The sequence below is a fragment of the Schistocerca americana genome, chromosome 7, assembly GCF_021461395.2.
Source record: "Schistocerca americana isolate TAMUIC-IGC-003095 chromosome 7, iqSchAmer2.1, whole genome shotgun sequence".
NCBI classification, from domain to species: Eukaryota; Metazoa; Arthropoda; class Insecta; order Orthoptera; family Acrididae; genus Schistocerca; species Schistocerca americana.
Window position 1 is genome coordinate 381,030,887 of NC_060125.1, and position 13,029 is coordinate 381,043,915.

General features: G+C 45.0%; 1 protein-coding gene across 1 annotated transcript in view; it reads left to right on the top strand.

Annotated features, from left to right (window-relative positions):
• Positions 1–5,648: 5,648 nt before the first annotated feature.
• The window catches only part of LOC124622021, a 271,005-nt gene continuing 263,624 nt past the window's right edge, over positions 5,649–13,029 (top strand). Inside the window, exon 1 of the mRNA XM_047147575.1 lies at positions 5,649–6,331. Within this exon, the coding sequence (XP_047003531.1) occupies positions 6,143–6,331 (189 nt within the window). The 5' untranslated portion in view covers positions 5,649–6,142. The remainder of the gene's footprint in view (positions 6,332–13,029) is intronic.

A 13,029-nucleotide genomic window follows, 5' to 3' on the forward strand; every position in this document is an offset into this window, starting at 1 on the left:
CAGATGATGCAATCCGGAAATAGAAGGAGAGTTTTAATGCGGAATTAAGATTAACAGAAATTTCCGCTTGAATTCCCGTTCGTGTACAGACGACTCATTGTTTGCGGAGAAAGAAGATGACCTACATAGGGGAATACATTTATTAGGTAAGATTTGTGAAGTGTGTCATTTAATAATTTCATGAAAGAGAAAAAAATCAATGGCTTTCAAGGAAATACATCCTGTACGCATAAAAATTATAGTTGATAACAAAATAAAAGCACAAGTAAAACATTTTAACTGTTTAGGTTGCGACGTCACATATGTGTATGGTGGAGACGTAGAGAAGAAATTAGCTAAGTCTGGGAATATATTTGGATCAATAAAAGATAAAACAAGGAAAGAAACAAGAATAAAACATCCTAAGACTACGGCATTTCCAATTCTTGATTATGGAGGTGAATCATGAATTACAAACAAATGCCAAGAAGGACGTATACAAGTAACAGAGATGAGGTTTCTTAGGGCAGTAAGGAGATGCGAAAGACCCAACCGATTCCGAAATTCAGAAATTAGGGAAGAGCTGAATACATTTAATATCCTAAATAAAAGGCAAGAAAAGACAAAGGCCGAGAACGAATATCTCGATAGAATGAGTGGAGAAAGGTTGCCTCTTCAGAGAAAATATTTAGACCAGCTGGGAGTAGGTGTCACGGAAGCGTGGGTATCGTAAGAGGTATAACAAGGAGAGGCCTAACGTTTAAAGTGCATATGACGATAATTATGTTGCATCAGATGTTACTCTTTCATGAATATGTCAAGTAATTTAGCTATATATTGTTTAAATTGGGTCAGTAGTACACTTTAAGATAAAAAATACAACGCACCACCGAGGAATTATCCTAATGGGACGGAAATTGGACGATTTATTCAAGGGAAACAGCTCACAAATTGATGAAGTCGATAACGCGTTGGTACCCCTGGCACTTACACAAGCAGTTATTCGGCTTCGCGTGGATTGATAAAGCTGTTGATGTCCTCTTGAGGAATATCGTGCCAAATCCTGTCCCACTGGTATGTTATATCATCGTTCTGGATGATTCGAGGGCTACAGGGGGTACTGCTATGACAAGAAATGTCACCCAGATCATCATTCCTGGCTGACAGGCCATATGGCGGCGACAGTCAGGTTGGTGTATCGTCAGTGTCCGGAGCGTCTGCAGACGCGTTTTCGCTGACCGTCGGGGCTCATTTCGAAGTGGGACTCACAATGAAGACAACTTTAGTCAAGTCAATGAGATTCCAGGCCGAAGACGTGTATGGTGACCCCTGGACAGTGATCTTTTCACAGCAGGACCCATTTGGTGGTCACCCACGGCACCCTTGTAGCACAGCAGTACATCGGCGATACTCTACTGGCCGTTTTGTTGCCCTCCATGGCAATCCACCCTCAGCGTACTTTTCAGCAATATAATGCCCTCCCGCACACGGCGAGAGCTTCTGCCGCTTGTCTTCTTTCTTGCCAAAGCCTGCCACTGCCAGCGAGGTCGCCGGATCTCCCCCAATTTGAGAACGTTTGGACTGTTATGGAAAGGGCCCTTAAACCGTCTCGGGATTTTGACGATCTAATGCGTCAGTTAGAATTTGGAACGGCATCTGTCAGGAGAAGAGGAATTGAGTAGATTCAAGGGAACATTAGTAAGTGCGCGGAAGCAATATGTGGAAGGACAAGCAACAAAAAGAAATGGAAAGAAACACCCTGGTGGAGTGATAAAACAAAGCATATAGTGCAGAAGAAGAGAGCCCTTAGGGTATGGTTCCAGAAGAGAACAGTAGAGACAAGAGAAGAGTATCAGGCAGGCAAGAAAGAAAGAAGCAAAAAGAGTGGTTTGCGGGGGAAAGACGATAGTGGATGGAACAGTGGACCAGAATGATGGAGGAGGGTAGTGTAGGCTCAGAAAAGGTTATATGGGATGATCAAAAGTAAGAGGAAGAACGGTACGACAGATTATGTTCGAATGGTGAACAAAAGTGGACAAGATGTAGAGAATAAGGAGGAACTCAAGAATATGTGGAAGGAGTATTTTGAAGAACTCCTGAACCCGAATGGAGACCTGGATGAGGAGGAGCAAGCCGAGGAGAGAAAAGAGGAGAAACAGCAAATAGAAAAAGACCTTACATGGGGGTGAAGTTCAAGAGGCATTGGGCATTGGGCAAGATGAAGGGAAGGAAGTCACCAGTTCGGGATAAGCTAAGTGTTGAGATGGTGAAAGCAGCATGAGAGATGTGGATAAAATGACTATATCGAGTAATGAATATTGTGTGGGGACAGAAGATGATGCCAGAAGACTGGAAGAAGGCAATAAATGTCCCGATTTTTAAGAAGGGGTATAGAAAGGAGTGCAAGAACCTTCGAGGGATAACACTGATGAGTCATTGTGCAAAGATTTTTGAGAAAATTTTGGAAGCACAAATGCGGGCGAAATTAGAAGGAAGAATGAGAGAAGAGCAACATGGCTTCAGAACAGGAAGTTCCACGGTGGATCTAAATTTTGTTGTAAGGTAACTGCAGGCACAGCACTATAAATGTGGAATAGATCTACTAATGAGGTTCCTGGATACCGAAAAAGCTTATGATAGTGTACGTAGAAGCAAAGTGTGAAAAGCCCTGGAGAACAGATGAGTAGCAAAACAATACTTGGAGGATAAGGGAAATGTACCATGGAGTGTGATCTGTGTGAAAGTGGGAGGAGAGAGATCAGCTTGGACTGAAGAATTATTGTTCATTGTAATGATGGATGATATAATGAGTACAATAGCACAAGTAATTGGCGAAGAAAAGTTGAAAGCTATGGTCTTTGCAGATGACCTAATGATTTAGGAGAATAAGGTGGAGGAAGTACGAGAGCAGTTGGATGTATGGGAACGAACAGTACAAGAATATGGGATGAAATAGAGTATAAGTAAGAGTGAGATGATTATCACAACAAGAACGAAGAAGAGAGGATCAACTGGAATAACGGTGGGGAACGATTGAGGAGAGTGGAGATTTCAAGTACCTAGGAAGCCTGAAACAGGAAGATGGAAAAAACGACAGAGAAATAAACGAGCGGGGAAGAAGCATTTCGGAAGAGTGTCAGAAGCCTGATATGGAGCAAGGATGTACCCTAAATCAGTAAAAAGGTTATATACCGGTCATACTATGTCCCGATACTAACGTATACATCAGAGACCTGGGTTATGAAAGGAAGAGAGAAAAGCAAGCTACGAGCTAGTGAGATGAAATTTTTGAGAAACAGTATTGGAGTGAGAAAGATATATTTAAAATGAGAGAATCAGAGAGTTTTGAAGATGGAACCATTACAGGAGGAGATAGAGAAATCAAGGCTGAGATGGTATGGACATGTTAAGAGAATGGAGGAGAGGAGGATACCCAGGAGGATACACGAGATGAAACTGGAAGGAAAGAGACCAAGAGGAAGACCGAGAGACAGATGGCTTAACGGTGTAGAAGAATGCGCCCAGAAGAAAGGAGACGACTGGACCTAAGTGAAGACGGAGAGATGGTGGCAAAACAGAAGACGATGGAGAGGCCTACGTTCCATACAGACCCGACCAGAGGCTGGAAACTGTCCAAGATCATGATGATGATGATGATGATGATGATCTATCACGAGGACATCAAACAACTCAACTGATTCCAAAGGGAGTAAAAGCTTGCCGTAAATACCAGTGTCAATAACGTCACCCGTGATAGGAGGACTTCCCCTTCCAGGTGCCACGCCAAGCACACCCGTGTTTTCTAATTTTGTTGTTATCTTCTTTAAGCCATTAAATGGCATAGGGCCTCTCCTCATACATTTAAGTACTCTCTTTATAGTACTGTAATTGCTGCTGTTCACATAAAAGAGTTTCACTAACAGAGTACGGTCTCTCTTCTCGGTAGCCATACTGTTCACTCATGTTACGGTTTGTCAGATGACAGGGATACCATGGTGTCATAATAACAGTGTACAGCGCCAGATTTGCAACTGGTGGCCACAGTTGGAACTAATTTGTGTCCCAGCGTAAATCAGTTTCGCATTAGCACGTTAGCCAATTTACCAAGCTTCGCTGTCATACGATAATTACAGTCCACACTGGACCTCAGTGAGTAGCTGTGCTTTTATTGTAACCATGCGGTAATGCTGGGTATTCAAGAATTTCAGTAGAAATGTCGATATTCGTAGTAGGGGCTTAGGTTTCTTCTCCCAGTATGAGTTTGCCTGTACCACTGTGATGAATGACAGATAGAATATCTTACCCAAAACATGTATCGGTCACTTAGGAGTATTTGTCGCGCAACGAGTGTTGTTATCGTCTGTTACGCATCGACGACAGATAAGAGTATCGTTAAGCAGCCTCCACGAATATGCAGAGGTCCTGATTCTAACATTCAAATATGTGTGCATTCCTAAGGGATCAAACTGCTTAGGCCATCGGTCCCTAGTCTTACACACTACTTTAACCAACTTACAGTAACTTATGCTAAGAACAGCACACACACGCACCTGCCTGAGGGAGGGCTCGGGCCTCCGACAGGGGGAGCCGCACGAACCGTGTCAAGACGCCCAAGACCGAGCGGCTACCCCGTGCGGCGATCCAGATTCTTGACAGTGGTTAAGCGGGAACGGAATCACACAGTAAGGAGCCAATTTCCATCTTGCTCCTGATTAATTGATCTCACAGACGTAAGAAGGTTCTAGAGACAGCTCCCCAGTCAGTGCAAGACAAAACTTCCGAGCTATTAATTCTCCTATATTCAACAGTTGGGAGATCGTTAATAATCTGTCATATCAAACGGAAGTTGTGTCACACATCTAGATATTTAATATGAGGAAACACTAAAATATTATGACTACTAAACTGCAAGAACAGTGTTTATGTCCACTAACTTCGAGCCACATGACAGAAATTCAACATCAATAGACGTTAAAATAGTAGGTTTATTAATTGGCGAGGATATTATTTGTCTACCCTGTGTGCAGTCAAGACAGCCAAATGGCGTTTCTTAGGCGCTGTAGCCATTCCTTTCTCTATTAATCTAGTTACCACAATGTTGACATATGTTTAAGGTCGTTGAAAGCACTGAGAAAATTGTTATTTTTTGTAAGACATTTGCCACAGTCGCGTGTCAAAAGTGTAAATATTTGTGAGTTTCTAAATTGTTGAAGTTACTGTTACGTATTATTTCCAGCAGTTTGCTGTTATATTTAGGATAGTCACATGATGTGAGAGAATCATCAGCGGTGAAGGTCAATAGAGAGAATTGTCACTTCCACGGTCGCAGACAAGCGAATCCGCCTCTCCTGCGTTTTGGCGTAGATTCGGTCCGAGTAATCAAGAGCAACTTTTTTTCTCTCATCGGATTTGCGCGGGGCACCTGTCGGCCGGTATCTGCCGTGCTGGTCGCGCATCCATCTTCGTCTCCACTGACGGACATAACAGCCGATTACAGCGAGGTCGATTCCGCGCGCGCCGCTGCGAAACCCAACTCTTGACAACCTGCCGGCGCGCGGCTGGCGGTAGGTCACGTGACGAGTGACGTCACGGGAGACTTGTCTGGAGGGAGGGGGGACCCGGCCCCTGCCGCGGCCCAGCCGGGCTGGCCCCTGCAGTGTGCGCGCGGAAGCCGCGGTGGGCGTTTCTCGCGGGCGTAGCAGTCTTTTTTTTGTTCAGCAGTGTTTTCGTGTTTTCTGGGTCTCACCCACTTCCTTATCAGCTCCGAGCGCTCCGTGAATCTAGCTGTACCGCTCCGGTTTGAGCATCCAGTGTTCCCGACACAAACTCGTCTTCTTCTGATTTCCTAACGTCCACGTTTAAAAGTCAAAAGATGGTGACCTCACCCTTTAAAAGCAATTTTAAAATTACTTACCTTGGCCTAAGGCGCTGATTACTTCTTCCTCTCAGAATGCCTGCTGGTCATTGTGGGTTATATTCTCTAGTACTCGAAGCATTCTACTAACTATTTACTGAGTTCGCCTTAAATGTAGACTTCCCACACTAGATGTTTGTGCCGCGGGTGGAGTCCAAACAGGCTGCTGTTGCGGCGTTTTTAACTTTTTAAGTAGCCGATACAGGTCTTCCACCGATAACCGTTCCATCGTCAAAAGAGAAAAGTAATATGGTAGCAATGCCGTTTCCTGGGGCGTGTGCGCCGGTGTTACTGCTGGTCTGTTCCATTTCGCTCTGGCGGATGACGTCCTGCGGCCCACCGCCGAAGAAACTTGGCGGGACAGCTGGTGGTGGAGCTGATGATCCCTCCTGGTCACCGCTGACCGTTGCGCACTGCAGGGCCACATGTTTGAAAGAGGTGAGTCCCCCATCCTCTTCCAGTCGCATGCTCTAGTGCTGGGTGTGGCTTCCCGAGGAGAGCAGCACCTTTTTAAACGAAACTCACCAAAACAATCGACAAGCAGCAAAGCAAAAGAAATATTGCTATTGCAACTCTTAATAGTTTCGTATTTGTAAATACATATACGAGAGATTACAACAATGTTACAGTTCTATACCTCAGGGCTTACAGTACAACATGCAGTCATCGGTGCAAGTATTCGGTTCCAGCAAGACGGTTAAGTAGAAAATTTCTCCGTGACAGGAATATATCTTATGTACTAAAGGTCGTCAATATTTCAAATCGATCGTTACTGTTATAGCTGCTGCAGATGCACATTTATTTAGTCATTTTTTCTAGCCTGTTGACCTTCTTAAGTTGTTTTTGTAGGACACGTACATCTGCTTCTTTTATCCGTTCATTATTATTGAAGCATTCAACATATATTTCAATGCTACCAATCAGTCCATTAACATACTGCCTTTAATTTTAGTAACAACTATCTTTCCCCACCCCTCTTATTTTGCTATTGGTAAAAGTTAAAGAGACATTTTTATATAGACAATGAAAAACCATTAAGACTTAAATTTAAAAAAAAAAATTAATTTATGTTGCTTCTGTAGTTCAAGTCTCTTACCTGAAAAAGAAAACCTTTTTCATTTTTTATTCGACATCTACTTGTGTACACTGTAAGTAGCTGAAGAAATGTTTATTTTCAGTTATTTATTTATCTTGGAAAGACAGGGCCAGCTCACTTCCAGCTAGGCGTTGTACATATTTACCGTTAATTAACTTCTCATGGTTGAGGTTCACAGTCATGTAGAATTTTTTAAACCACATCGTATTCGCCGTTGAATGTACAAAATATTCATATCATGATTGCAATTCCAGTCTTAAACCCATTAATTCGGCTTCAGAACATGTCGGAGGATTCTAAAGTTTTGACATCTTCTGTAGCAAAATTATCACTTAATCATGGCTTTAAGGCTGAAATTGCAACTGTGAAACAATTTCTACAGTGAAGTCCTTTGAGAAATATTTATCATTGTTTTCGTAAGAACAGACTTGTTATGAAAACACATTTACTGTGGGATACGACTAGTAGAAATAACAGTAATACAAATGGTGCAGTAGAAGAAAACAGTTTATATTAGTTCATGAAAAGAAGAACTACATTGACAGTTTATGATTAGATGGATTTGCGTAGCGCCTCTAAAAGTTGATACACTAAAAACATTTTTGCGAAATATCATTGTGACGAGGCTAGGATCTGTCCTGGAGAATGAATGTGCAGCGTTTTGATTGCTTATCAAGCCTTGCTGCATACCGGTACAGAACGACTTGTTTCACCGGTGGCCATATAAGAAATGGATTCGCTCCCGAATTCCTCCGTTCCCTCTTGCAGCACCCACATCGGTGTTACCCAACAAGGACAATATTACTAGTCTTCCAAAATGCTGCTGCAGCAGTTAAAATGTAGCAGACATAAGGATATAAGCGCACAGCAGAGAAGAAGGAAGAGTATTCGCGAAATAAGCTTACGATAATATTAGTGCACCACCAGGCGACAACGAAAAACAAATGACAGAAGCGGACAGCCTATGGGAGAGGACTGGTCAGCCGAGATATGCAGGCCTACGTGTGCTTCCGCAGCGCAGCGGCGGTCCGTCTGGTAAGGAGTCTGCCTCGTGGCTGCTGCCATCTTAATCGCCGTCGGAGTCATTGATCGCAGGCGCTGCGCAACCTTGGCGCGGCTCGCGGGGGTCCACGCTGTTGACTCAGGCCGCCCACCTAATCGCCACGCACACACACACACACACATATATACACACCGCCTAATATCGTCCGCTAACGACGTGTGCAGAGCAGGGCGCGACGACCCAAATTGCGCGTAATTTCCTACACACCTCCAAGCAGGGCATTTTGCCATCCCCACATCGGTCCCACCGTAGATCGTGCCAGGAAATGCGTGTACCGCCTCTAGACATGAATAACTGAGACAATTAAAGAAACGATCTGGTTTCTCAAAAGTCTTAGCAAGCACCAGACGACATTTGACAACCCCATTTCCTTTTGGGCTTCCTCTTCGCTCGCTCATCCCATACAAGTACCTGCTTGTAGCGATTTATGAGCATATCGAATGGAACCATCACATAGGATCAACCAACAGCTAAAGCTGGTAGCAGTCTTCTGCTAGAATACTGTCCAATGCAATCAAAGGATGTTGTTTACAAAACACGAGTGTGACGTGTCCAATAATACTGCTAATGTGAATGTAACCAGAACCAAATACAGCTAGCAAAAATTATTGAACGTACACTCTAAGACAACAGAGACAACGCACGACGAAGGAATTACCCGATCGGGGCGGAAATCAATAGATGTGATCTGCATGTACAGACGAAAAATTATTACAGTTTCAGAACAATTTGATGTTTTGTTCAAGAGAAAGAGCTTCACAAATTCAGAGGGTCAACAGCGCGTTGGTCCATCTCTGGCCCTTAAGCAATCATTTATTCTGCTTAGCATTGATTGATAGAGTTGCTGGATGTCCTACTAAGCCGGCCGCGGTGACCGAGCGGTTCTAGGCGCTTCAGCCCCGAACCAAGCGACTGCTACGGTCGCAGGTTCTAATCCTGCCTCGGCTTGGATGTGTGTGATGTCCTTAGGTTAGTTAGGTTTAGGTAGTTCTAAGTTCTAGGGGACTGATGACCTCCGATGTCAAGTCCCATAGTGCTCAGAGCTATTATTATGTCCTACTAAGGGATACCGTGCCATATTCTAATTGGTGCGATACGTCGGGAAAATCCCGAGGTGGTTGGAGGGCCCTGCCCATGATGATTCGCAGCTCATCTGGGTTCAGTCCGAAGCAGGACTCATCACTGAAGAGAACTGTACTTGATTGAATGAGATTCCAAAAAAAAGGTTCAAATGGCTCTGAGCACTACGGGACTTAACTTCTGAGGTCATCTGTCCCCTAGAACTTAGAACTACTTAAACCTAACTAACCTAAGGACATCACACACATCCATGCCCGAGGCAGGATTCGAACCTGCGACCGTACGGTCACGCGCTTCCAGATTGTAGCGCCTAGAACCGCTCGGCCACACCTGCCGGCAATGAGATTCCAGGCCGAAGACATACGCGGAGACGCTCTGGTTAGCATTGGGATACCAACCTGTGCGTCGTCCGTCATACGACCATTTCTTTTCGTAACAGGCAGTCTTTGGTTGCCATGGGTGGCATCCTTACAGCACAGTGGTTCTTCGACGATGGTCTATGCCCCGTTTTGTTGTTCATGGTAAGCCTACCTGGGCTTACGTTTCACCACTACAATAATGCCCGTATCCACAGAGATAGAGTTTCTACTGCTTCTCTTTAGTGCTTGCCAAACCTTACCTTGGTCAGAATGGTCGCCGGATCTCTCACCAACTAAGAACCTTTGGAGCATTATGGACAGGACTGTGCAACCATCTCGGGATTTTGATGATTTAATACTTCAATTGGACAGATAATATCCCTTGGGAGGACAACTAAACAACACAATCAATCAATCCCAAGCGGTATAACTGCTTGCATAAAGGCCAGAGGTGGACCAACGCATTATTGACCTGCTCAGTTTGTGGAGCTTTTTCTCTTGAAGAAATCATCCAATTTTTCTGAAATTGTAATTTATTTGTTACTGTGCACATGCCCATCATATCTATTTATTTCCACCCTATTCAGATAATCCTTCGTTGTGCGTCTTTGTGTGTGTGTGTGTGTGTGTGTTAGAGTACACATACAAAGAAGGACAAGGAGAATGCCATAGATTTGTTTGATCTATGGGAGAGCGTCATGGAGATGTTGGAAAAACTACACTCCTGGAAATTGAAATAAGAACACCGTGAATTCATTGTCCCAGGAAGGGGAAACTTTATTGACACATTCCTGGGGTCAGATACATCACATGATCACACTGACAGAACCACAGGCACATAGACACAGGCAACAGAGCATGCACAATGTCGGCACTAGTACAGTGTATATCCACCTTTCGCAGCAATGCAGGCTGCTATTCTCCCATGGAGACGATCGTAGAGATGCTGGATGTAGTCCTGTGGAACGGCTTGCCATGCCATTTCCACCTGGCGCCCCAGTTGGACCAGCGTTCGTGCTGGACGTGCAGACCGCGTGAGGCGACGCTTCATCCAGTCCCAAACATGCTCAATGGGGGACAGATCCGGAGATCTTGCTGGCCAGGGTAGTTGACTTACACCTTCTAGAGCACGTTGGGTGGCACGGGATACATGCGGACGTGCATTGTCCTGTTGGAACAGCAAGTTCCCTTGCCGGTCTAGGAATGGTAGAACGATGGGTTCGATGACGGTTTGGATGTACCGTGCACTATTCAGTGTCCCCTCGACGATCACCAGTGGTGTACGGCCAGTGTAGGAGATTGCTCCCCACACCATGATGCCGGGTGTTGGCCCTGTGTGCCTCGGTCGTATGCAGTCCTGATTGTGGCGCTCACCTGCACGGCGCCAAACACGCATACGACCATCATTGGCACCAAGGCAGAAGCGACTCTCATCGCTGAAGACGACACGTCTCCATTCGTCCCTCCATTCACGCCTGTCGCGACACCACTGGAGGCGGGCTGCACGATGTTGGGGCGTGAACGGAAGACGGCCTAACGGTGTGCGGGACCGTAGCCCAGCTTCATGGAGACGGTTGCGAATGGTCCTCGCCGATACCCCAGGAGCAACAGTGTCCCTAATTTGCTGGGAAGTGGCGGTGCGGTCCCCTACGGCACTGTGTAGGATCCTACGGTCTTGGCGTGCATCCGTGCGTCGCTGCGGTCCGGTCCCAGGTCGACGGGCACGTGCACCTTCCGCCGACCACTGGCGACAACATCGATGTACTGTGGAGACCTCACGCCCCACGTGTTGATCAATTCGGCGGTACGTCCACCCGGCCTCCCGCATGCCCACTATACGCCCTCGCTCAAAGTCCGTCAACTGCACATACGGTTCACGTCCACGCTGTCGCGGCATGCTACCAGTGTTAAAGACTGCGATGGAGCTCCGTATGCCACGGCAAACTGGCTGACACTGACGGCGGCGGTGCACAAATGCTGCGCAGCTAGCGCCATTCGACGGCCAACACCGCGGTTCCTGGTGTGTCCGCTGTGCCGTGCGTGTGATCATTGCTTGTACAGCCCTCTCGCAGTGTCCGGAGCAAGTGTGGTGGGTCTGACACACCGGTGTCAATGTGTTCTTTTTTCCATTTCCAGGAGTGTATAATGGCAGACGCTGGAAGATAGACGCAAAGCATCCCCTGAAAGGTTTCCATGAAACATTCCACAAGCTATTACTTACAGCTCCCGTACAGATCCCAAGACAAGATTAGAACAATTGAAAAGACGTTTAATCAGTCATTCTTCCCGCGCTCTGTACGTGAATGGAAATGGGGATGATTAATAACTACCACAGTGGGAAGTACCAGCTACCACAAACTGAATGGTGGTTTTCAGAGAACGAATGTGGACGTAGAGTAATTTCATATCGGAATAACTGTTGTCTGCTTCGCTCGCGATGATGTTACCCCGGAAATTAATACGTTTCGTTAACCCTCGTTGAGAGTTGTGCCTTTAAGGTGGCCACGCTCGAAACTGCAAACATGACAAGCATGAATGACCAAGCAGTTAGAACAACCATTTATGACCGTACGTGATTTGGACTGTTCAAGCTGCCTGAAGCTTCATCGACTTTCAGTTACGCAAGGGTGTGGGAGCATACCAACATGTCGTATTTGCTTGAGCGTATGTGGTTGTGCAAGTTAACGTAAGTTATGATGCAGTAGTCTTAGTGGTTCTGTCTCGAGCAATGTGAAGCAAATCGATTATGCGTTACTGGGAAAGTTTATTTGATTGTATGAAAGCCAGCCTTCCTACATAGGAATTGTATCACGCTTGGACAAAGAGCAATGTTGCATATGTTACACTTTCTACAAAATATAAAGCAACTGACCATGTCACAGAGAGACATGACGTTATTAGAATAGATAAATTCTTCCAGAGTGAAGGAAGAAAGTGAAACTATTTCTTAATCTGAAGCAAGGAAAGATAGGTTTCATAAGACAACGTTCATAAGACAACCCTCGCTTCTTACTGATGTGTGTAGGCATGTATTCGATGTTTTTTTAGCGTCTTCAACATGCGAGAAATCGCGATACTGCTCTCATATTTCTGTTTGACTTTATAGCTTCTCTCACGATTGTGTTCTGCTTTTGATCTGTGATATTACAAGAGACTGGAGATTAAAATGCGTTTCTCAATTGGTCCTGCACTTATTAAACTAATTTTCGATATGTCTTCAGCCCGCACACTAACTTAATGTAAGAGTAACTTCTTCGTTGTTTTTTTTTTTTTTTTTCACGACTGTGGAGATGACCTAAACGAGCAAATCGGTGACTCAAGATCTCCAGTAATTTGAAGTACAATTTAATGACTCTGGAAGAACGCTGTGTGGAGTGATGGTTATTTGAGCATTCTTGCTCGAAATGCTTATGCATGCATACTTGTTTAACTGGCAGTTATATGTGCGGCCACCTTTAAGGAGAAGTTCTGGTCGATAGTTCCGAAGAATGGGTGAAGTTTATAATTTTTTCCTTTTTTTCAGAATAAATACAGTCTC